At 40.1% G+C, this 24183-nt stretch overlaps 2 protein-coding genes and 1 pseudogene across 4 annotated transcripts in view; all 3 read right to left on the bottom strand.

The window, feature by feature from the left end:
• Positions 1-462: 462 nt before the first annotated feature.
• LOC146498398 (myosin-7-like) lies at positions 463-3430 on the bottom strand. Its single transcript, XM_085141182.1, has 11 exons — positions 3298-3430; positions 3035-3218; positions 2795-2960; positions 2588-2712; positions 2172-2480; positions 1876-2079; positions 1491-1787; positions 1261-1365; positions 1082-1177; positions 857-991; positions 463-589 (listed from the first exon to the last, which is right to left on the bottom strand). Exons 1-11 carry the CDS (start codon positions 3384-3386, stop codon positions 569-571), a joined length of 1731 nt encoding a protein of 576 aa, XP_084997308.1. The 5' UTR covers positions 3387-3430; the 3' UTR covers positions 463-568.
• LOC146498397 (myosin-13-like) lies at positions 3298-15298 on the bottom strand (annotated as a pseudogene). Its single transcript, XR_014870825.1, has 28 exons — positions 15137-15298; positions 14934-14982; positions 12230-12438; positions 11745-11888; positions 11502-11658; positions 11381-11408; positions 11185-11293; positions 10895-10987; positions 10610-10673; positions 10408-10506; positions 10220-10323; positions 9988-10126; positions 9789-9907; positions 9555-9704; positions 9283-9453; positions 8890-9199; positions 8692-8768; positions 8347-8552; positions 8081-8204; positions 7811-7947; positions 5499-5754; positions 4877-5394; positions 4659-4805; positions 4483-4573; positions 4000-4389; positions 3772-3898; positions 3575-3695; positions 3298-3494 (listed from the first exon to the last, which is right to left on the bottom strand). The product of XR_014870825.1 is annotated as a myosin-13-like (transcript).
• Positions 15299-18580: 3282 nt separating this feature from the next.
• Positions 18581-24183, bottom strand: part of LOC146498396 (myosin-7-like) — a 35594-nt gene continuing 29991 nt past the window's right edge. For both annotated transcript variants that reach the window (XM_085141186.1, XM_085141187.1), the window contains 10 exons: positions 23928-24111; positions 23451-23616; positions 23234-23358; positions 22841-23149; positions 22549-22752; positions 22146-22442; positions 21867-21971; positions 21246-21341; positions 20849-20983; positions 18581-18696 (listed from right to left, as the gene is read on the bottom strand). In XM_085141186.1, the coding sequence (XP_084997312.1) occupies positions 18676-18696; positions 20849-20983; positions 21246-21341; positions 21867-21971; positions 22146-22442; positions 22549-22752; positions 22841-23149; positions 23234-23358; positions 23451-23616; positions 23928-24111 (1642 nt within the window). In that variant the 3' untranslated portion in view covers positions 18581-18675. The remainder of the gene's footprint in view (positions 18697-20848; positions 20984-21245; positions 21342-21866; positions 21972-22145; positions 22443-22548; positions 22753-22840; positions 23150-23233; positions 23359-23450; positions 23617-23927; positions 24112-24183) is intronic.

Raw genomic sequence — 24183 nt, 5'->3', positions numbered from 1 at the left:
GCTACACATAGTTTTCTGCAACACGTTTTTATTTCTAAAAGCTCAAAGAAATTGATTTAGTGACCATGGTTTCGAATTTTGTATTCTCTACTATATTGAATACCAAAATGCTTTTGTTATTGTAATGTATTAGTTTTTGTGATTTTGTCTGAAATCACAGTAAGTACAACTGACAACTTGTTCCCTCCTTTCATTGGAAAGAAGTGTGAGAGGGAAAACTACATATTACTATATCTTCAGTCAAATTACCGATACATTCCTTATAGCGCAATTCTTTAATACCAGTAATAGACATTTAAAACATAACACTTTTACTTTATCTTTGTTGCTATCCTTTTAATTAATTTTTATCTTATTTTTCTACTAGTTTGGTTCAAATTTTATATTTATTTGTTTTGTAAAATCAAGTTTGGTTTATAGTATAAACAGCAAACACTTTTATCAATGAAACTCACAACACTGTTTGAGATGCTCATTAACTTTATTCTACTAAACAAAAACACATGCATAGGGAGACTTCATTGCAGGACCAAGAGGTGTCTCAGAAATGATCATTTCAAGGTGAACTTCATTCTTCATCAAGTCCTTTCTGAAAAAAGAAAGAGGGGAAAAAGAGGATCATTAGTGATCATTTTTTGATTTGAAAAGGAGAGCTGGATTGTAAATGAAGTGAAAACAGTCAATACTCACTCTACAGTGATTCTGCAGTAAGACTACAATGCATGCTTTCGCTTTTATTTTTGTCAATGATCCTTGAGATAAAAAGCTAGAATTTGTGTTGGTGATCTGTCAGCAGGATGCTAAGAGTCCTACTATTCCGGACTAATACTTTTTTTTAACATGTAAACATACAAACCTTTGATCCCACATCACGGCTTTTGGCGCGTAGCTTGTTGACTTGAGACTCAGCAATGTCAGCTCGCTCCTCAGCTTCATCGAGCTCATGTTGAAGTTTGCGGAACTTGGTTAGATTACTGTTGGCCTGTTCCTCCTGTAGAATAGAAACACAATATTGTTTGTAAAGAAAATATTCAGTCAGTGGTCAGATGTAAGAGCGGTATTTAAAATCTGTATAACTTACAGCTTCCTCTGCAGCCTTCTTGTAGGACTTGACCTTTAGCTGCAGCTTGTCCACCAAATCTTGAAGACGTGCTAGATTTTTGCGATCTTCTTCGGTCTAATTAGTACAAATTTTTACATAGTTTTGTTTCTGAGTATAACTTCCATCAGACAAGCTAACTGGTTCAGAATTAAAGTTACCTGATAAGTAAGCTCCTTGATACGCCTTTCATACTTTCTTATTCCCTTCACAGCATCGCTGGCCTTTTTCTGCTCATTTTCCACCTCATTTTCAAGTTCCTTGACCTATAAAATTCAGATCCCACAACAAAATTCAGATAACATCGCTTAAATTTAGACCAGCTATTTATTTGATATATAGATGCTGTAGTCAAAGAGATTATAGGGTGAGACTCAAGTGTTATACCCACCCTGGCCTCAAGCTTCTGAATTTGCTTCTTGCCTCCCTTCATGGCGATCTGCTCAGCTTCATCCAGGCGGTGCTGCAGGTCTTTGATGGTTTGCTCCATGTTCTTCTTCATTCGCTCCAGATGAGCGCTGGTGTCCTGCTCTTTCTTCAGCTCCTCTGCCATCATGGCAGCATCAGTGATGGCCTTCTTGGCCTTCTCCTCTGCATTCCTGCACTCCTGCACTGCCTCCTCCACTTCAGTCTGAAGCTGGGATGTATCAGCCTCCAGCTTCTTCTTTTGATTTATCAGGCTGGTGTTCTGGTGTTCAGATGATAAATATGATTTTTTAAATTCCTGAGTATATTTTTAATAGATAGTTTCTGTATCAAGTCTTCTCCAGTCTTACCTGTGAGTGCAGTAGCTGCACTCTCTCACTGACATCCAGCAGCTCTTGCTCTGCAAGTTTGCGGCTTCTCTCCGTTTGATCCAGAGCTGCTCTCAGCTCCTCCACTTCAGCCTGAAGAAGGTTGTTGCGTCGCTCAACAATGGCAATGTTTTCCTTCATATCATCACTGGCTCGCAGAGAGTCGTCCAGCTGAAGTTGAGTATCCTTGAAGATAAAAACCCCCAAAATTTTAACTGATGTTTCACTTTGGTTTTGATTTTTGTTTCAAAGAAGTAGAACTGCTTGTTTATTCAGACCTTCAGATGGGCATGGATGGCCTTAAGTTGTTTCTGGGCCTCGGCTGCCTGCCTGTTAGCCTGGCTTAGCTGGATCTCCATCTCATTGAGGTCTCCCTCCATCTTCTTTTTCAGACGCAGAGCCTCGTTCCTGCTGCGTGTCTCAGCCTCCAGAGAGCTTTGAAGAGTATCCACAGTTCGCTGGTGGTTTCTTTTCGATTGCTCCATTTCTTCATCTTTCTCAGCTAGCTTGCGCTCAATGTCTGCCTTTACTTGGTTAAACTCAAGTTGGGCTCTGAGAATCTTCCCTTCCTCATGCTCCAGTGTGGCCTGTCACAAATAGAAATTAGACACAATGACTACATAACTTGTAATTAATTAATACTCACAACCTAAAATCTTTCAAATTTGAAAAAGGCCACTATGCAGCAGCTTACCTCTGCTTCCTCCAGAGCTGTCTGTATCTCAGACTTCTCTTGTTCCAACTGCTTTCGAATCTTCTCAAGCTCATGAATATTCTTTCCACCCTCACTAATTTGTTCAGTGAGGTCAGATATTTCCTCTGAGGGCATATTGTAAGAAATAAATGCCGTTATACTGTGAACAAACGGTTCATATATGATTTTAATGGGTAATTAAGTCACCTTGTAAGTTCTTGTTCTCTCTCTTCATGGTCTCCAAATGTTCAAGAGATTCTTCATAGGAGTTCTTCAGTTTGAAGAGCTCAGTGCTCAGAGACCTGGCATCTTTCTGAGAGCTCTCCAGCTCTGTTTGAGACTCCTCGTACTTCTGTTTCCACTCTGCCAAGACCTACAAGAAAGTTTTCATTTTAGATAAAAGATTGACCTTCCGCTTCAGTGAAATAACAAGTGCCGGATGAAAACCTTGTCAAAGTTTCTTTGTTTCTTGTCCAGAGCAGCAGCAGCAGCATTAGACCTCTCTACATCCACCATGAGATCTTCAATCTCATTCTGCAGCCTGTGTTTGGTCTTCTCCAGAGAGGAACATTTAGCATTCACTGCTTCAACAGCCTCCTCAGCCTCCTGCAGACGCTGAGCCAGCTTCTTTCTAGGTGATGAAAATATGTATTTGTGGTTAAACGCTCTTTACCTTTGCTGAGTTAGTGGACTTAGTGTATTTAACTTACTTGGCCTCTTCTAGTTCTTCAGTCCTCTGGATGGCATCAGTTTCATACTTGGTTCTCCACTGAGCCACCTCAGAGTTGGCCTTGGACATGCTACGTTGCAGTTCAGCTTTAGCCTCCTGCTCCTCCTCATACTGCTCCCTGAGCAGGTCACAGTCATGGCGAGCAGACTGCACTGCATGGGCTAATGCATTCTTGGCCTAAAAGAAAGTGTATCTTTATGCACTGGGTGTAGCAATGGTCTCTACCTAATGAGGTTACACTGATGATTATTTGCTACCTTGACTTCTTCCTCCAGTTGTCTTTTCAGGTCTTCAATTTGCTGAGTGTACGGACAGTTTTTCCTCTCGTGAGTTGAGACACCAGAGAATCCTTTTCCTCAAGCTGCCTCAAAAGTTCACCTTATTTAAGCATAACATTAAATTCAGTACCGCACACCGGCACAACTAAAATATGCTGTTCAGGTCTAATGCATACCGTTCTCAGTTTGAAGCTTTGCTCTCTGCATGGTGAAGTCATTGATGGCACGCTGTCCCTCTTCTGATTTTGTTTTATATTCATTCATCTGGTCTTCCAGAGACCTGCACATTTTCTCCAAGTTGTTCTGTGAACAAAAAGCAGTAGATGGCCAATCATGTACTCAATTATAAAATTAATGTTTGATTTGGCAATGAGAACAAACCCTAATACCTGAAAGTAACTTACCTTTGCCTTGACAATTTGTTCCATATTGGAGACCACGTCATCCAGCTCCAGTCTGAGCTCACTCTTCTCCTTCTCCAGTTTCTGCTTGACTCTCTGCAGGTTGTCAATCTGCTCTCCCAGCTCAGCAACACTGTCGGCTTGTTTCTTCCTGAGTGTGGCAGTAGTGGATTCATGGTGCAGAGTGGCCTCTTCGAGGTCTCTGCGCAGTTTCTGGAACTCGGCCTCCCTCTTCTTGTTCATCTCAATCTGGGCAGCTGTGGCTCCTCCAGCCTCCTCCAACCTCTCACTGATCTCCTCCAGCTCTCTGGCCAGGTCAGCTCTCTGCTTCTCCACCTTGGCTCGAGCAGCTCTCTCTGCCTCGAGCTCTTCCTCCAGCTCCTCAATACGAGCCTAGACCAAAATCAAGGCACACCATGCCATGAAATTTTGTTGCTCTAAGTTACTTTTCACCACTTTTCACACTTTGTTCTATTCTTTTATCACCTGCAACTCCTTCAGTTTTTTCTGGAGCTGGGCACTCATTACTTGTTCATCTTCTATTTTACCGTTCAGCTGACTAATCTCAAAATCTTTCCTGTGGATGGAAAAAATATATTTTGCTGGTACAAAATAACTTTGTTATGAAAACCTGTGTTAGACGTTCAGTTCTTAATTCTTACTTTTTCAGCCTCTCTTTCGAGCTGCTGCTTATCATTTTCCAGGTCCATGATACTTTCTTGAGCTAACTTGAGGTCTCCTTCAAGCTTCCTCTTTGCTCGCTCAAGGTCCATACGGACTTTCTTTTCTTGCTCTAAAGACCCCTCAAGCTGTGGGGAAAAAAGTAAATATATATAAAATGTAAATACATAAAAAAGTATTATTATTTAAAAGTTCTTACGTCATCCACTTGCTGCTCCAGCTTAGCCTTGGCCTTGGTCAGAGTGTTGACTTTGTCTTCCTCACTCTGCAGGTCGTCCAGAGTTTGTTGATGAGCTTCCTGTAAAGCTTTCTTTTCCTTGGTCAGCTTGGCAATGATCTCATCCTGAGCAGCCATCTCTTCAACAAGGTTCTTGACCTGTTGCAAGTAAATGATGCTATTACAAATTCTGTGCACAGTTTAGAAACATGTCTCTTTTTCATACCCTTATTTTCAGAAATAGAAATATCAAGTACCTTGTTCTCAGTGGCATGCTTCTCCTTCTCCACTTTAGCTAGAGTTAACTCTAAGTCATCGATGTCTTTCTTCAGCTCGGAGCACTCGTCCTCCAGCTTCCTCTTCTTAGCAGTCAGTTCTGCATTCATCTCCTCCTCATCCTCCAGCCTCTCTGTCAGCTCTTTGATTTTGGCCTCCAGCTGAATTTTGCTCTTGATCAGCCCCTCACATCTTTCTTCAGCATCGCCTAGATTGTCTTGCTCCTGAAGACAAAAAGTATGACATACGCATTAAGTCGACAAACACACACAATACATGTGATGTTGATATTTGTTGTCATACTGTAAGAAACTATCCTTTAACATACAGCCTGAACTTGGAGCTGCAGGTCGTTCTTTTCTTGGAGAAGAGTGACCATTTTCTCTTCGAGTTCTTTCCTGCGGGCTTCTGATTTTGCATAAGCCTCTTTCAGTTTGGCAAACTCTTCCTTCATGTTGGCCATCTCTTTCTCAGTCTCTGCTGACTTCAGCAGAGGTTTGATCTTGAAGAACATCTTCATCCAGGGCCAATTTTTGACCCCCATGAAGGCACGGATGTTCCACTGGATCACAAGAAGAGCATCCCTGCAGACATTTGACTTGTAAACAATTCTGTAGTAATCCAGACTCTGTTTATTTAATGTCAATTAATCGTTTTTTCTGTCTCCAGTTTGTGAGTTTGAAAGTATCCATTATATCTAAATAAATCTGAAAATATTAATTGTCAGAGTAAATTGTTAAATGTTGCCATTGTTGTACTTAAATTTGTAAACTTTTCCTTAAACAGCATGTTTAGGTATTCTTTTGTTCTCCTCCCCGGCCTGTTGAATGCTGGGGAGGCTGTAATGTTTAACCGCAGGCACAGTCCATGTGAGATTCTGGTTTCCTTATCTTGTGATGGATGTTCACTCCCGGCCATTTAGAGGCTCGCCTATGCTTGTATATGGTGAACCATTAAAGTTAGGCCATATACGGGTGTGGGGAGATGGCCTGTGGATAACTAGGAAATGTGGTTAAACAGTTGTAAGCATATATTGTGTGGCGGGAAGTCATGTATATACACACACACACACACACACACACACACAGTGCTTTAACCTTTTGTGACCATATGGGTGTTACAATGGGTGGTGCTTGTATTCACTGAATAAAAGGCTGCAGGGAAGGCTGTTTCTTTGAAGTTGGCTGGGAAACAGGTGAGGAGCGTTCAGCTCCAAGAGCCTGGTTCCAACCAGCCTTCCCTTGCTATCAAGTAAAGACCGGTTTTGATGCATTCTCAATCATCCAGGAAAATAAATCTCCAAAAGTTGATTCTGTTCATCTGGACGTAGCGTTTTCTGGGAGAAACGTTTCGTCACTCATCCAAGTGACTTCTTCAGTCTCAGCTGACTGCAGGTTTCCCCAATCTTATAAACAGTACATTTGCATAATGACTGAAACCAGCCCACTGAAAGAACAATGGGCTGTGAGGTCAGTTCCTTAATCATAATTATGCAAATTCTCATGACCATTGAACAACAACCACTGACCAAAACCCACTGACCAAAGACCACTGATCAATGGCCATGAGTACCATTCACAGAGAGTTGGGGAATGGCTGCAATCACAGATGTATATACATCGGGGAAACCAAACAACCTCTGGCAAAGCGGATGGCACAACACAGAAGAGCTACCTCGTCAGGCCAGGACTCTGCAGTCTATTTACACCTACAGGCCAGTGGACACTCTTTCAAGGATGAGGATGTACACATCCTGGACAGGGAGGAACGCTGGTTTGAACGTGGAGTCAAGGAGGCCATTTACGTGAAAAGGGAAAGACCATCTCTGAATCGAGGAGGGGGGCTAAGGGTACATCTTTCGCCATCTTACAATGCTGTGATTGCAGCCATTCCCCAACTCTCTGTGAATGGTACTCATGGCCATTGATCAGTGGTCTTTGGTCAGTGGGTTTTGGTCAGTGGTTGTTGATCAATGGTCATGAGAATTTGCATAATTATGATTAAGGAACTGACCTCACAGCCCATTGTTCTTTCAGTGGGCTGGTTTCAGTCATTATGCAAATGTACTGTTTATAAGATTGAAACCTGCAGTCAGCTGAGACTGAAGAAGTCACTTGGATGAGTGACGAAACGTTTCTCCCAGAAAACGCTACGTCCAGATGAACAGAATCAACTTTTGGAGATAAAGACCAGTTAAGTTGTTGTCTTGCTTTCTTCATGGGTGATGAGTCTCTGAACTAGCGGGCCTGCTGAAGCGTAGAACCTACATTAATGAATAAATAAATTACGTTCTTTATTTAATTTGTACCCTTTATGAAGATGTTTTCGGTGTTCCAAGGAAAATACAATAGCTTGCTAGGATAGTGTAAGGTATTGAGACTATAATACCGTGTCAGAGGACTTTTACACCAAACTCATTTGGTTCAAACTTTTGGACTTCACCTGATCCTAAAAGTAATGTTGTGAAACCTCCTCAAAACTAAAGACCCTAGCACACAACCTAGCGGTGTTTTTGACTTTCAGTTAATGAAAGGAAGATGAATGCTACCTTTAGTAAAATGTTTTGTCATTTCTTTGATATTCCATTTTTCATGTAACTTTTGAACTGATTTGAAATCGGAGTTTCATTGTACCAAATACCTGCGTTCAACAATCTTCTGAAATTCAATTCTTGCAAGAACACCTCGGGATCTTGCTTGTATCCTCGTGATGATTAGAGCTAAACGGTCATCTCGCATCTCCTCCAGCAGTCCAAGCAACCCAGCTTTGAAGAATACCTAAGATCAAGAAACCCATGTTGAAGGCACTTTTTGTGTGTGTTAGAATTACTCTTGACCACTTTATTATCATCATGGACATGATAACACCAAGAATAACAGCATATGCCAAAATTTGTTCTATAGTACTAACCTTGGTGTGACCCAGTTTGTACTGGTTGTGATCTATATCCAAAGAGCCCAAAAGCTTCTCTGAAGCCTTTTTGTTATCGATGAACTGTCCTTCAGGAATAGCACTTGGGTTTAAAATGCGATACCTGGAAAAAAAAGTGAGCATTTCAGCTTTATTTTATATTACATAAAATGTCAAACCACAAAAACACACCAGAATGGATAACTAAGAAATTTGATGTTGCTTTATCTTTATATTTTCCAACTGTCGATGTATCTAACAGACACCTCTGCTTGAAATCTCCATAGAGGATCCTGTTGGGGAAACCCTTTCTGCAGATCCTGATGCCTTCCAGCACACCGTTACAGCGCAGCTGGTGCATCACCAGAGGGTTCTCCATGGCCCCTGGAGTCTTGGTCTCGTTGGGGATGATGCAGCGTACAAAGTGAGGGTGAGTCGACCTCAAGTTGGTCATCAGCTTGTTCAGGTTCTCCTGATAGCACATCATAGAGAAAAGAATTGCCATTGTCCTTCAAAATACATTACAATTCGAAATGACTTTTAAGGTCCTAAAATCAGGAATAATGTTTCTATTAACCAATTTATAACATGTACAATTATACATATCTTACCCTGTGCAAAGCTGATACAGTTTGGAAGGAAGAACCTTTCTTCTTGGTTCCACCTTTGCCCTTCCCACCAGATTCAGCTGTAAGATACAGTTGTTATTTGTGGGAAAGTGGGCAGGGGAGGGTTGGGCCAATAGCTTATTACATGATGCTTTAATAATCACTTGTAAACTAAGATGCTAGTAATTTTTTAAAACCTACCTGAATCAGCTCCTGCATAATTTGCAAAGAGAGTTGCAAGCAGTTTGACGGTAGACTTTTGGTACAATGTCACAACAGTCTCATTCAGAGGATCCTTGTTCTTCACCAACCAGTTGTTGATATTATAATCAACAGTTCCAGCGTAGTGAACCAGGGCAAAATGAGCCTCTGGTTTTCCTTTGACAACTCTGGGCTTCTGGAAGTTGCTGGATTTTCCCAGGTGGTTGTCATAGAGCTTAGCTTTAAAGGTGGCATCACTGGCTTTGGGGAACATGCACTCCTCTTCAAGGATGGACATGATACCCATGGGCTAAAGGACAGATAGTATAAGTGTTTGTTAAAGACTATATTTGTATTAGTTTTAGCTGAACATGTAATTGTACAGTGTCACACCTTTTCAATCAGGTCGATACAGGCCTGCAGATCCATGCCAAAGTCAATGAAAGTCCATTCGATGCCCTCTTTCTTGTACTCTTCCTGCTCCAGTACAAACATGTGGTGGTTGAAAAATTGTTGCAGTTTTTCGTTGGTGAAGTTGATGCACAGCTGCTCAAAGGTGTTGAACTGAAATGAAATGGACCACAGTATGTTCATGATTAAAAATGCATCCTTACATTAGGGACAACCATTTATAAGATTATAAGAACTTATTTTTCCAAACTCACATCAAAGATCTCAAATCCAGCAATGTCAAGCACCCCAATAAAATACTGGCGAGGCTGTTTGGTGTCCAGGGACTGGTTGATTCTCACTACCATCCACAGAAACATCTTCTCATACACTGCCTTTGACAGCGCACCGATAGCATAGTTCACCTAACAAGGAAATGCATAAAAGTACATCTTGATAAACTTTAGTGAATTATTTTGGAATTCTCCAAAAGTTTCATATTATCTCACCTGGGCCACATTCTGTCCCTTGGTGACCCACTCGTTTCCTACTTTGACTCTTGGGTGACAGAGACCTTTGATGAGGTCAGCAGAGTTCAGGCCCATCAGATATGCAACTTTGTCAGCATCTGTGGCAAAATAGCAGTTTTGATTTAAAGTCATCAGTGCCCACAGAGATGCTCACTGACTGTAGTTTGTCTTCTCTCACCTTCAGTACCATCGGCCTCTGCTTGCTCTTCTCTCTGCTTCTGTTTAAACTTCATGTTGCCATAGTGCATGATTGCACCAGTAAGCTTGTAAATACTGTTCTTCTCTTCTTGAGTGAAGCCCAAAACATCAAAGGCTTCCTGACAAAAATCAAAAACATTATTTTACTATTTTCTTTTTTGCTTTTGAATTTTTGACTAAAATTGCTGCAGTGCATCTAAGATTCAACTCACATCAGTGGCCATCAGCTCTTCAGAATCATTGATAGAGGCTACTGTTGTCTCTCCTTGGGAGATGAAGGCGTAGTCATAAGGGTTGTTGGTGATGAGCAGCATTTCTAAGGAGATAGAAAAATATAAAATTACAAAATGTCTAGCTGTTTTCCATATAGTGATAGTTCTTAAGGTTAATGACTGTGTACCCAGAAGTTCAGGCTTTATCTGAGACAGGATCTGGTAGAAAATGTGGTAGTCCCTTTCAGCTTTGAGCTGGAAGGTCACACGAGACTTTTCTAGAAGGTCTATAAGAGAAATCAATTATTTGTAACTTATCTGGTATACAGATAAGTTGCATGTAATAGTTAAGTCTACTTTCAAATTTTCCACATAAACACAGTTACTTACAAGTTTCAATGTCAGCAGAGGCCAGCTTTCCTCGGTTGTCAAAGTGAATACGGATGAATTTCCCCTGTTAGGTGGAAAAAAGCAGATTTTAGTTTTGTTTATTCTGTTCCACTTAGGTATTGTCATTTATCATCATATAGCCATGCACAGGGTTGGTTGACAAAGGAGAATGCTAGGGATAGAGTGAAGTTGAGGCAGATATTCCACTGTGGTGACCCCCAAAGGGAGTAGCTAGAAGAAAAAGATGGAGATGATAAAGGGAAAGAAGAATCTAAAGACACTCACAAATCTGGAAGAGTTGTCATTCCTGATGGTCTTGGCATTGCCAAAGGCCTCTAGAGCGGGGTTAGCCTGGATGATTTGATCCTCCAGGGTTCCCTGATGTGAAAATCAAAGACAAGATCTAAAGTGCAAAGCTTCCCAAGTGGAATTGTGATTGTGAAAAGCATCTTGAGGCACTTGTTGCTGTGATTTGGTGCTATACACATACCTATGAATTGAATTGAATTGAATTGAATTGAATTGAATTGAATTGAATTGAATTGAATTGAATTGAATTGCAAATGTTTGAAAACCTTCTTCTCTGCAGCTGGATCTTTCTTCCCACTTGGGACAGCAGCAATGCTGGCAAAGTACTGAATGACACGTTTGGTGTTGACAGTCTTTCCAGCTCCAGATTCTCCACTGAGTCGAAAAAAGACATACATTTCAAGACCAAGAAGTATATCTCTTAACTGCTGAAAAAAGACTCTTGTTGGTAAAGTTACTTACGTGATAAGGATTGACTGGTTTTCTCTGTCTGTCAGCGAGAGAATATCAGAAAATCAAGGAAAATGCGACAATGTCCAAACAAAATGTCATTCAAGATGAATGCTAAAAGGGATATTTGTACCTGCCAGCATGTACTGGTAGGCATTGTCAGAGATGGAGAAGATATGAGGAGGAGCTTCAGTCCTCTTCTTTCCTCTGTAGGCAGCGACCACCTCCTGGTTGTAGACTGGCAGCCACTTGTAGGGATTGACAGTCACACAGAACAACCCAGAGTAGGTCTGATAGTTGGTGAAAAGAGAAGAGCAAAGTGTTAAATATGTAGAATTTGTGGGAGGGCAGTTAGTGTGTTGTGCTGTCAGCTCACATAGATCATCCACGCTGCGTAACGCTCTTTGAGGTTAAACAGCACAGCTGGTTCATGGAGGAAGGTGAACATCGCCATGTCTTCAATTTTATCGAACTTTGGCGGGTTCTGAGGGTGCACATCGCAATCCTTCACTGTGACAGTCTGCAAATGGAAATCAAACAGTTAACAGCCATGTTAACCAAAACAGCACCAAAGTCCTTTGTAGACACATAAATAAATAAATAAATAAATAATTTTTTATTTATATAGCACCTTTCAAGACAGAATCACAAAGTGCTGCACATAAGATTACAAGTCATAAAAAGATTTAAAAAGAGAAAATAAAACAGGCAAAAAATTAACCAAAAGCAGTTTTAAAAAGGTAAGTTTTGAGTTGTTTTTTAAAAACAGCTACTGAGTCCACAGTTCTTAATGCTTGGGGGAGAGAGTTCCACAGTCTAGGGGCCATGTACACACTTATGCAGAACCTGAACTTTATTCACCTTTCCAAATTCAGTGTCAGCAGTGACTTTGTCGCCATCGCGGCTAGTGATGGTTGCTTTAACGTACTCAACTGCAGGGTCAGGAACGAAGCACTCTTTCTTCATATCAAATGGGCGAGTCTGGGCCTCCAGACGCTCCCTATCTGACTTTCTCAGGTAAGGAGCCGCCGCCCCAAACTCTTTCATGGCAGCATCCCCCATTTTTCAACCTGTTACAAATGTGAACGTTAGTCTCTAACATGAATGCAAGCTAGAATCATTCATTGACGATTATTGACGGTGTGAACTGCAGTCGTTTAGCCATCAGTTACCAGGTAAAGTGTGAAAAGAGGCAGGAATAAGCTACAACATCAAAACAGAAGAACAGCAATCATGTCATTACAATGCAGTGTTCTGCTGCCAAGTCTTGTATTATGACATTCATGTGAGTGTCACACGTACCACTCTCATAACTGTTGCAGACCAAGAATGCCACCCACCCACCCACTCATGACATTTTTTTTATTGCTGCAATAGTGTGGTGTCAGTCAAAAACTAATATGTACAGAGGCAAAAGACTTTCCAGTCAGTTTTATTTACGTTGCCAATTACAAAATCTCAGCTTTGCCTCAAGTTACAGTACAATCTTTACACCATTCAAAACTCATGTTTTAATACTTTGAATTTCAATACAGAATTATGGCATAAAAACTAGGGGTAACAACGATACTCCTATCGATATTGAAACCGTTCGATACAGTGCTTTCGGTTCGCATATGTATCAAACAATACAAAATTTTAATTATTTTATCAACTTTCCTTCTGACGGTGCTGTCTGTGTTGAGCGCTCAGTGGATCTGCGCTCGACAGTGCAGCCTAGGCGGAGTAGTCGAACGCAGATTCACTGAAGGCAGGGCAAGCTAGCGAGACAGAAGTTAAGCTCTCCTTGCAACATGGCAAATTGAACCTCCCCCACCCTCATTCAGATGTGGGTTTGGAACTATTTTGGTTTTCATGTGAAGTATGACCCTGAAAGGTAAGCGCTTCATGGACTAAAGTAAAACAGTATGTTGGATGTGCCAGCAATGCTCAATTACATGGGTGGGAACTAGTGTGTTAGCGCAGTTAGCTCGTTAACGTGTTGGCCGTCCAGCCCCAAGCACGGGGTGATCCGCGGTAGCTGTTAACGGAGATTTGCCGTGTTGTGGCGTTAACGTCATTTCAACGAGATTTACGCTGACAGCACTAGTGGGAACACAACGAATATGACTGCACATTTACTCTGACATCATCTAGTGCAAAGACAAGTGGAGCAGACAAAAACAACAAGCAGGCATGCTACAAACTTTAACCCGAGTCATTTAGACAGCCGTTAGCACATGATTCTCCTTATGGGGACCTGATATGTTTAATATGCTGCTGAGAATATAGCCCAGAAGAAGCTATAGTATAGCTTTTATTTTGGAAAGAGACATTTCTCTGTAATAAACTCTCTTTTCCAAAGATGAGTGATTCCTCAATCAGATACAGGGCTCGCAAAATCGCTGGCCCGACGTCCTGGGGCCAGTGATTTTTCTATCAAAATCTATCTCTGCCCTGCCCGTCGGCCTATCGTAGGAAGGAAAAGTCTATGTCAATGCTTTTGCATTCTTTCGGAAATGTAGCTGGGTAATTATGTCATTGGCATCGGTGAGCCACTGTCAATATGTGACATATTGAAATTGCGTTTGAATTTGCGCTTGTTTTTTGCTTTCACTTTGCAATCACGTGAACTGTGTATAGAGAGCGACAGCACTGATTGGTGAGTGATGATAATTTGCGCACCAGTTCCTCTGACATCGTCTTATCAATCGTTAACTTACTATGCAAACGTGACAAGTGAAATCTCCCGCAGCTTAAACATGTGAGAGGTTGATCGCGCAGAGAATCGCTGAGCGTTATGTGAGTGCCTGTGTAAAAGCAGCAGGATATATATTTTAGTTCTGCTGAGCCAAATAAGACAGGTCAGGGTGAAGAAGTGACAGCCAAAGAAAAGCTTACCACAAAACGGAAAAGTTATGACAAATCAGACTATAAGGCAAAAAGAAAGTGCGGCTTTATGGTTTCATGGACAAAAGAATTTCTGTGGCTGCAATATGACGAGCTAAATAACCAGGGCTGCACATAAGTGGTCCGCAGGTGCGCATTTGCTGTCAAAATAAAAAACGCGCACAAGATAAGAAGATGCAACGCGTGTTTGCGTACATAAGATTTTCAGGAGGAGGACAGACATTTGCTTAAAACTCTTAAAGATGTCGAAGAAGCTCCTTTAAGCAATTACTTTGGTGTTCCTCCACCTCCAAAGAAATGTCGGAAGGAATCCAAACCACAAAAGAAGCGCGTATTCTCGGAAAAGTGGTTGCAGGAGGTGAGCTGGCTTCAAACAAATGATGAACGCACAGAGATTTGGTGCAGAATGTGCTGTGAAAATTTAATAAATGACAAATTAAAAAGGCATGAACATTTTTTTTTGTATCGAAAAAATATCGAACCGTGACACCAAAGTATCGAACCGAACAGTGAATTTTGTGTATCGTTGCACCCCTAATAAAAACCATGATGAGAATAGACACCCACTTACTTAGAGTATTAAAAATAAATCGTGCACATTTCTAGTTAAACCACAAAAATGTAAGTCCTAACTGAGGGTCATTCCTGTTCAACTCAAACCAAGCACAGCTTTTACCTAGGGTGGGTTGGATTCCAAAAAGAAGAGCAGGATCTGTCAGGACTTGCTGTTTAGACCAGAAGAAAAAGCAAAACAAGAAAAATTCCATTACCACTACCACACAGCATCATAATTTATTACCCCACACTAATACGATGTACATGTAAAGTATGGTGACCTTCTATTCTGAACATTAAATTATATGTAAATGTTTTGCTTACCTTTGTCTCTAAACCTTCAATCAAGTGAAGCGATGAGCCCTGCAGCTGACATCTGCCCTTCGTCCTTTAATAAAGGTTCTTTATCCACCAAATATGGCCTGAATTTTTGGAGAAAGGTTACACATTAAAAAAGCATTCTCCTAATTGGGTAAGTTGTACTGCTGCTATTTGTTGCGTTCACCTTGTGACAAGCAGGGCGAGAACAATACAGGACAAAAAAAGGGGAGGGCAAGAGGTGGGGATCAGGGACAGGCTTGATATCAAGTGACTCTTATTTTATTCGTTTAATTCGTAACGGGTAACTTTATATATTGTTTGTAATACTGATGAAATTTAATACTTCAAGTCATATTTACAATCTTAATATTTATATTTGTCTGGGTTTTACTTACTAGAATATTCCACATGTATTCACTATGTCTGATGAATCTTCAGCCTCCGTTCTATAAAGTCATTATTGTCACATGGTGTTGGTTGTTTGCTTACAGCAGCTGATAATCTTTCCTGATTACAACTTGCATACAAGGCAAAGCAAATGGTCTGTTTAGATTCAGGGGTTATGACAAAAAATAATCATTCATAATTCATTCAAAACCTGGTTACAAACACTAACTTTGATTTTACTACTTAGCACCAGTCAATTCAATGCCCCTTTTCCAAATTCCAAACAAAGTAGACAAGCAAAATGAATAAGACTAATTTGCTCCTAAAATATTGTACCTCTTGAACAGCTTTGGCCTCATTGCTCATGCTAAGATGTTAATCAGAAAGGCAAACTTCAGCAAAGGTCAGGCATGTGAAAGGAAGGTGAAAAGCATTTCTGGAGTCACTGCTGCTGAAACAAAGTATAGCAGCTGTTGTCAAGTGAGAGCTAAGATCACTCACCACTGTTCTGCCCAGTTTGGTCTTCACCCTTTGTCTCACAGTGTCGTCATGGCATTGTTCCCTCTCCTTTGGCCTTGAGGACAAAGATAACCCTGTGAAATTCTTCTCTGGATTTTTTCTCTCTGATTGTGAAGGGCGGCAGTATAGCAGAAGTGCATCCTTTGATGTCACGATGGACGGGGGTAACAGGTGCACATCACTGAAAATGCTCCATATGTTGAAATGTATCTGTTTGATGGTGTTTTCTAAATGTTTGCATTAAAGCACTGGGAAGTTTTAGCTAATTAGGGTTTTATGCCGAGTATTTTCTGTGCCCACAGTCATTGAACATTAAAATTAGATGAACATTGTCGTGGGGAGAAGCAGAGAACAGATTTTATTTTGATATCCTTTATGTGACGCAGACAGATCTCCATTATCAGCCCTTAATAACTGAGGGAATTAGAAATTTGGTTTCCTATGGTAAAATGAGAATGACTTTCACTGTGGTGCAGAGCAGTGTTCCAGTGGATCAGAGATTGCTTTCACATTGTTGGACTCATTCTCATTCTCAGCTGTTTAAGCCCCTGTGGAAATCTTCATCTGCTCTTTGGTCCCTTCCTGGCTTCCATCCCTCATCTAGCTGCCGAACCGCTCTAAGGTAAGGTCATGTGTTCTTTCGTGGAAAAAATAAATGGTGTCACTTTATGCTGGGGGTGTCTGTCTAATAATCCTAAAGTATTTCTAAACATCAAAGGCCTAGATGTTAAGTAGTTGACGCACAGAAGCCTGTAGCACAGAGGTGACGGTATTAAAAGGCTGTCAAGCCCCAAGAGTCAAAGGAAAGACAACAAAGCCACGGCTTAGATGGTTGTGTGTGTCTCAAAGTCCTGGATAGGAAAGAAATAACACGAAGCAATTTGCTTATTTTCTTATAATCTCTCCATTAATAGTGAGACCTTTGAAAGACAGGGCTGTGTTAGATCAGGGTCAGCCTTCACTAAACCACTGACAGCACAAGAAGGTGTGCTTCAGTCTCTACTGTCCTGCTGCAGAAGCATAAATGAACGGTAAGCCTGTCAAAGATTCAAATAGGAATACATTTGCTGTAAAATGTGCTCTTATTTTCTTAGACATACTCTAGTTTCTTTTTTGTGTGTTTATATGGTTTATTTCCATCTATATTTGGATGTAATGTGATACATTTTCTCTGAAAGTAGCACAGTGAAAATTGATGTCTTTTAAAGAATAATTCTTATTAGTTGTTTTGTTTTACAGCGTTAAAACATCCGTATATCACAGTGAGAGATTGTAAGCAAACCTGAGATATGTCCAACAGTTGTTTAGTGCATTAGACACGAGGCTTCTTTAACCAATGTTGTTTAATTACAGCCTGGTCTAAATGATCAGGATATTATGTTACAACAATTATACTCAACTAATTACACTGTTTTTATATTTGACCAGATTATAATGTGTTACAAAAAACACACACAGAGATATAAAGTTAAAAATGCACATCATAAATATAGTAAATAATTTACTCTTGAATTCTAATACTGTCCTCCTCTGGTTTTAGGGAAGATTTTAATCATATTTATTCATTTTCTGCTGTTCAGAGTCACATTGTTAGAGTATTTTAAACTGAGAGTATTTTTTTCTCTCACCCTTTTACTTAGTGAAAGTAACTATTTCTAGCACTGCCGTCCACACTCACCAATGGTCCTTGTGTATATAGTAGCATAAGATAACAAGTGTTATTGTGCTGATGGCAAAGAACTCATCGCGTTACAGTTATTTCATTGAACAAGTGTCACATTATGAAGTCTCTTCACTAAAAAAGCTTTGCAGCTAATTTTAAGACATCAGGATCAGTGGTATGGGACAAGACTGAGTAAGAGGACATACAAGCACTTTTACTTTGAAAATGACACTTTATTGGGGAAATAATTTTTAGGCTTCATTCTGTTTAGCAACCATAAAATTACCATTATTCTTCCCTCAGATTTATTATAAAAAACAACAACATTTTTTAGACCATTGCAAGTAAATTTAAGCTGAATACAGACTCTCATTATAGCTTTTCTATTTTTTTCCTAAACATATTTTTGTCTACTTTGAGTACTGCAGCTCGATAAATCTCAAAAACTTGCTGGATTGAGTTTTAAAGGCTTCACGCAGAATGAAATCTGCATTTGCAGAAATCTATGCCTGTGGCATATGCTGTATGAATGATTGTAAATAGGGTGGAAAATATTTTCAGAATACCCACTAACAGTTAATAAATACAGAATTCAACACAAGGTGGCAGAAGTTACCCACCTAACATCACACCCCAAACATGATCCTGTGTAAAAAAATATAGTGATTAGTAACTGATTAGCTTCACATATTGTTAATGTGGTAACACCTTACACTTAATATCAGTTTGTCCTTAAGTTCTTTTGGTACTTTATAGAATTTTTATACCTTCAAAAACATTGGTATTTTGTCAGTGATGAACACGTGAAATGTAAGTTTTATATGTTATTATTGACGACTTTATGTGGTGCTACTTAAAAATGAATAAGCACACATTAATTTGAATGCACTTTGCTTTATTCTACAGTTACTTTGGAGACAAAGGAGAACCAATAGAGAAGATCCCAAAGGTCTTAGGTGGCCGTCTGTGAGTTTCACTCCTCATCTAGCCCTTTCTGTGATGAAGAATGATAAGAAAGCAAACAATGAGAGACAGATTAGTGACTGAGGACTAACAACACTCAAACGTGTCAGACAATAAGTACACCAGTAATTGCTGCCTTAAAACTAATATTCCCATCGATCCATCCATTCGCTTCCGCTTATCCTGTATCAAGGTCGCGGGGGGGCTGGAGCCCACCCCAGCTGTCTCATGGTGAGAGGCAGGGTACACCCGGACAGGTTGCCAGTCTGTCACAGGGCTAACACATAGACACAGACGACCATTCACTCTCACATTCACACCTATGGGTAATTTAGAGTTTCCAATTAACCTGCCCCACTAACTGCATGTCTTTGGATGGTGGGAGGAAGCCAGAGAACCGGGAGAGAACCCACGCAAACACAGGGAGAACATGCAAACTCCACACAGAAAGACACCAGCGTGATGGTGGAATTAAACTCAGGACCTTCTTGCTGTGAGGCAACAGTGCTAACCACTGTTATATTAAAATACATCAATAGAAAATAATTTTATTCACTGAGAAGCATAGGCTTCCATAGTTGAGTGTCGCTGATGAGTGTCTGTACTTATCATTTCATTCTATACTAATATTTATAACCTTCCAAGCTAAAAAGTTACAGCTAAGCCAAAAATGTGTTTTTATCTCTACTTTTATCACAGATAACATTTTACTCAAAATAAATTTATTTTATTTTCATGTTTAAATTCTAAATACCAGCAATGATCTTACATTCAACAAATTCACTGAAAATACTGCAAGTAGCAACAACAGTGAGAGCTGGGCTTAAAATTCAGTTATGAGACTGATGAAAATGAAGTATTGCTTTGTCTGCCGCTGTGCTTGAGTTTGGGATATTTGGGGCACTTTTGGGTAATTTGTAAAGGCCTCCACCCGTCAAATACATCTTAACCTTCCTTATTCTGTTATTCTTTGTTATATAATATTATACATTATATATAATAGTCCTCAATTCATCATATCAGTGTCTACCTCCAGAAGAATTTATTGTTTTGACATTTAAACTGATATTTTCTTCAACTATTCTAATCTACAAGATTAATATTTTGATTTTAGACTATTATTGATTTTTTTTCAAGAATGACCATTTTCATTTGCAGAGAATACAATGTTATTAAATCACACTGCAAAATCTAACCAATAAGGCAAGGCTTGAGAATAAATAAGTAAAATAAGCAAATAACATAAATCAGCAGGACTCTCTATGATGACATCACAACATTGATGGCTGTCCAGTGCACTGATATCAGAGAAAAACAACCACTTGGCAAAAACAACATCAGTGCGTGGGTCAGGATTCTGTTATTGCATCATGTCGGCTCGGACAAAATCAACACTCAATGTTTCATGAGACCAGAAATGTAGCTGAAAAATCTTGAAAAGCTTCTCCACATTTAAGGCTCAAGGCGTGTCTATAACTCACTGAGTTAGCTAATTCCAAATCTGAATTATGATGCTATAACTGGAAATTTAGACGTTTTTGTTTGTTTTGTTGTTGTTGTTTTTTTAATTTGTTGGTTTTTAAGAAGGTAAAAATATGGGTAAGTAAAGCAACACAGACAATATGTTAGCAAGCTTCATTCACTGCATAAGAGGACAAATTAGTATCTGTCCAAAAGCTGGAAATACATAAACACACAAATTAATCACGAGGTCTTTAAAAAGAACTATACATATATTTAGTGGATGGCAGGAGATAGCTTAAAGCTGTTTGTTACATCCAACCTCCGCCCTTTTTATGACTCATATACTGTTATATTTTTTATTTTTTAGCTTCGTAAAAAACAAACATGTAAAACTACATATTTTTAGTGAAAACTGTCACCTGAATGAGACAAATGAAGAAGGCTTCTGTGAGATGATAAAATAATAATAATACTAATAAAATAAACTTGCACTACTAACCAACCACTAATGTAAATGCCACTAAAACAAACCATACAACTCAAAATAAATGGATTTTTAAAGCATCGCTTCAAATGTGTTTATTGTGTCCTTTTTTAATGAGCCATTTTACAGATTGCAGAATAAAAACAACTTTAAATTAATCGTGTTGAACTGATAATGACGCGGTGAGTTATCGTGAACATCATAACAGGGGTGGAAAACTAGAGAAGCCGCTTACCTTAGAGCCCACGTCACGACTCTTGGCACGCAGCTTGTTGACCTGAGACTCAGCAATATCAGCTCTCTCTTCAGCCTCGTCCAGCTCGTGCTGCAGTTTACGGAACTTGCTCAGGTGAGTATTGGCCTGCTCTTCCTACAGGATTCAAAAACAACGCAGTCCACAATATTAAGAGGCACGGGGGAGTCGACGTTTCTTGAAGCCACATGATCGTAAAATAAAAGGTGTCGGCACAGATGTAGCCAAAATGTTTGTGTTGCAGCAAAAATATGATATTTTATGTATCGAACAGCTATGTTTAAAACTGCGAAAACTTAAAGTATGGGAAGGAATATTTAGGTTAAAAGAAAGAGGAAAAAATCAAAGTTAGAGACAACTTTGTTAGGAATAAACTCACAGCCTCCTCTGCAGCTCTCTTGTAGGCTTTGACTTTGAGCTGGAGTTTGTCAACCAGATCCTGCAGACGCAGAATATTCTTGCGGTCCTCCTCAGTCTGAGTAAGCCATGGAGACAGATGAGAGAAAATAATGAACCTTTGTAATATTTCCGAAAACTCTGTGCGAATTATTTTGTTAATCTGTGTGTAAAGGGGCAGGATAAGAGGACTCCTGTGACTGAAAATGTATATTTGCCTAAGATGAAGCAGCACATCTAATAATTTATGTCAAGTAACAGGAACACAGACCCCTTTACTCATATCACACAACTATACATTAAATGTGCTATTAACTTCCTGTTGCTGAAACTGAAACACAGTAAAGGTAAAAATGTGAAGATATTAAATTCTTTAATAAGAGTCACACCCTGGACTTGCTGCTGACGTTAAGGAAACTTGAATCAATGTACAAAATTAACTATAGCAGGTTTTCATTTGTGTAGATTTCACAATAATAATAATTGATTTGAGAAATTACTGACTGAGTATATATATATAGTATATATACTCATATATATAAGTATATGAATATATATGAATATTAATTATTTATGTACTCAAAATGTCTAAAAAGAAAAAGACCTGGTATGTGAGCTCCTTAATGCGTCGCTCGTATTTACGGATTCCCTTCACTGCCTCGCTGCTTTTCTTCTGCTCCGACTCCACCTCGTTCTCAAGCTCCCTCACCTGAAAAGATGCAAAAATCATTTTCTACAAAGACTCTGGTCCACCACAAATTTTAAAGTATAAACATTTATTACAATTTTAATAAAAACACATCAACTAAAAGACAGTAAACTAAATTAAGTAAAAAAAAAAAATACCTGTGATTTTTCACATTTGTGTACTTGTGATTCTTACCCTGGCCTCGAGCTTCTGCACCTGCTTCTTGCCTCCCTTCATGGCGATCTGCTCAGCTTCATCCAGGCGGTGCTGCAGGTCTTTGATGGTTTGCTCCATGTTCTTCTTCATCCGCTCCAGATGAGCGCTGGTGTCCTGCTCTTTCTTCAGCTCCTCTGCCATCATGGCAGCATCAGTGATGGCCTTCTTGGCCTTCTCCTCTGCATTCCTGCACTCCTGCACTGCCTCCTCCACTTCAGTCTGAAGCTGGGATGTATCAGCCTCCAGCTTCTTCTTTTGGTTTATCAGGCTGGTGTTCTGTATATTATTAAGGTGTGCAATGCAAGAATATGAGAAAAAGTGTCCATCTGCACTTTAGAAAACGTATTCATACATCTGCATGGTTGCAGTAAACAGAACTCACCTGTGAGTGCAGTAGCTGCACTCTCTCACTGACATCCAGCAGCTCTTGCTCTGCAAGTTTGCGGCTTCTCTCCGCTTGCTCCAGAGCTGCTCTCAGCTCCTCCAGTTCAGCCTGAAGAAGGTTGTTGCGTCGCTCAACAATGGCAATGTTCTCTTTAAGGTCATCGTTGGCCCGAAGAGAGTCATCCAGCTGAATTTGGCAATCCTTGACGAGACAACATTATTCACATTAAAATTTATACCCAGTTTGAATGTAAAACATCTGAAAATTCTTTCACTTTTTTTTAGTTTACCTTCATATGTGCATGGACAGCCTTAAGCTGTTTCTGGGCCTCGGCTGCCTGCCTGTTGGCCTGGCTTAGCTGGATCTCCATCTCGTTCAGGTCTCCTTCCATTTTCTTCTTCAGCCGCAGAGCCTCATTCCTGCTGCGACACTCGGCTTCAAGAGAGCTCTGCAGGGTGTCGATGGTCCTCTGCAGGTTTCTCTTGCACTGCTCCATCTCTTCATCCTTCTCGGCCAGTTTGCGTTCGATATCAGCTTTAATTTGATTGAACTCAAGCTGGGCTCTTAGAATCTTACCCTCTTCATGCTCAAGAGAGGCCTAGTGGGCAAGAAGTTGCAGAATTACACATAATGGCAGTTAGTTTTACTTAAAAATGTCTTATTAATTATTCAGAGCATGTACCTCAGCTTCCTCGAGAGCAGACTGAATCTCACTCTTCTCCTGTTCCAGTTGTTTCCGTAACTTTTCCAGTTCATGGATACTTTTGCCACTCTCACCAAGTTGCTCAGTGATGTCAGAAATCTCCTCTATGGGATGTCAAACACTGCGATTAGGATGACTTTAAAGTTTAATGCTGTGTCTACAGATCTTGTGCACAAACACCACCAGCAGATCCTACCCTGTAAATTCTTGTTCTCTCTCTTCATGGTCTCCAGATGATCCAGAGCTTCCTCATATGAGTTCTTCAGTTTGAACAGCTCAGTGCTCAGAGCCCTTGCTTCCTTTTGGGAGCTCTCCAGCTCGCACTGAGACTCCTCATACTTCTGCTTCCACTCAGAAAGAACCTGCAGTGTAACAAAGGCCAACAATAAGTCTGTGTTTGCCAGATTGATTATTCCAATTGACTTATTCCAATATTAGAAATAGTGCTCAAGGAAAGACAACATTTATAACATTCACATTCACTCTTAACAAATGTGCTCAGAAGGGGGCAGCCTGTTGTGGATTGTTGTGGATGTGAACTACCACACGCTGCATGTGTGTTTATATTCTGCTTTAATAGCCCCTGTGGGTGCTAAGATTTTTTCTAGTGTAAGGCTTTAGAAGCCACCTTGCCTATTGATACTTTTGTCACAAACACTTCAGTGTGTTTCACCTTATCAAAGTTTCTTTGTTTCTTGTCCAGAGCAGCGGCAGCAGCATTAGACCTCTCTACATCCACCATGAGATCTTCAATCTCATTCTGCAGCCTGTGTTTGGTCTTCTCCAGAGAGGAACATTTAGCATTCACTGCTTCAACAGCCTCCTCAGCCTCCTGCAGACGCTGAGCCAGCTTTTTCCTTAAGAAATCATCATTCAGAGCTGTTTAATTTAAATGCAGCTGTGTGGTGGATAACTAAACTCTGAATTCA

Source organism: Neolamprologus multifasciatus, chromosome 18 (assembly GCF_963576455.1).
Source record: "Neolamprologus multifasciatus chromosome 18, fNeoMul1.2, whole genome shotgun sequence".
Lineage (NCBI taxonomy): Eukaryota > Metazoa > Chordata > Actinopteri > Cichliformes > Cichlidae > Neolamprologus > Neolamprologus multifasciatus.
The sequence above is the reverse complement of the archived record's forward strand: the minus strand, read 5'-3'. Positions and strand labels throughout refer to the sequence as shown.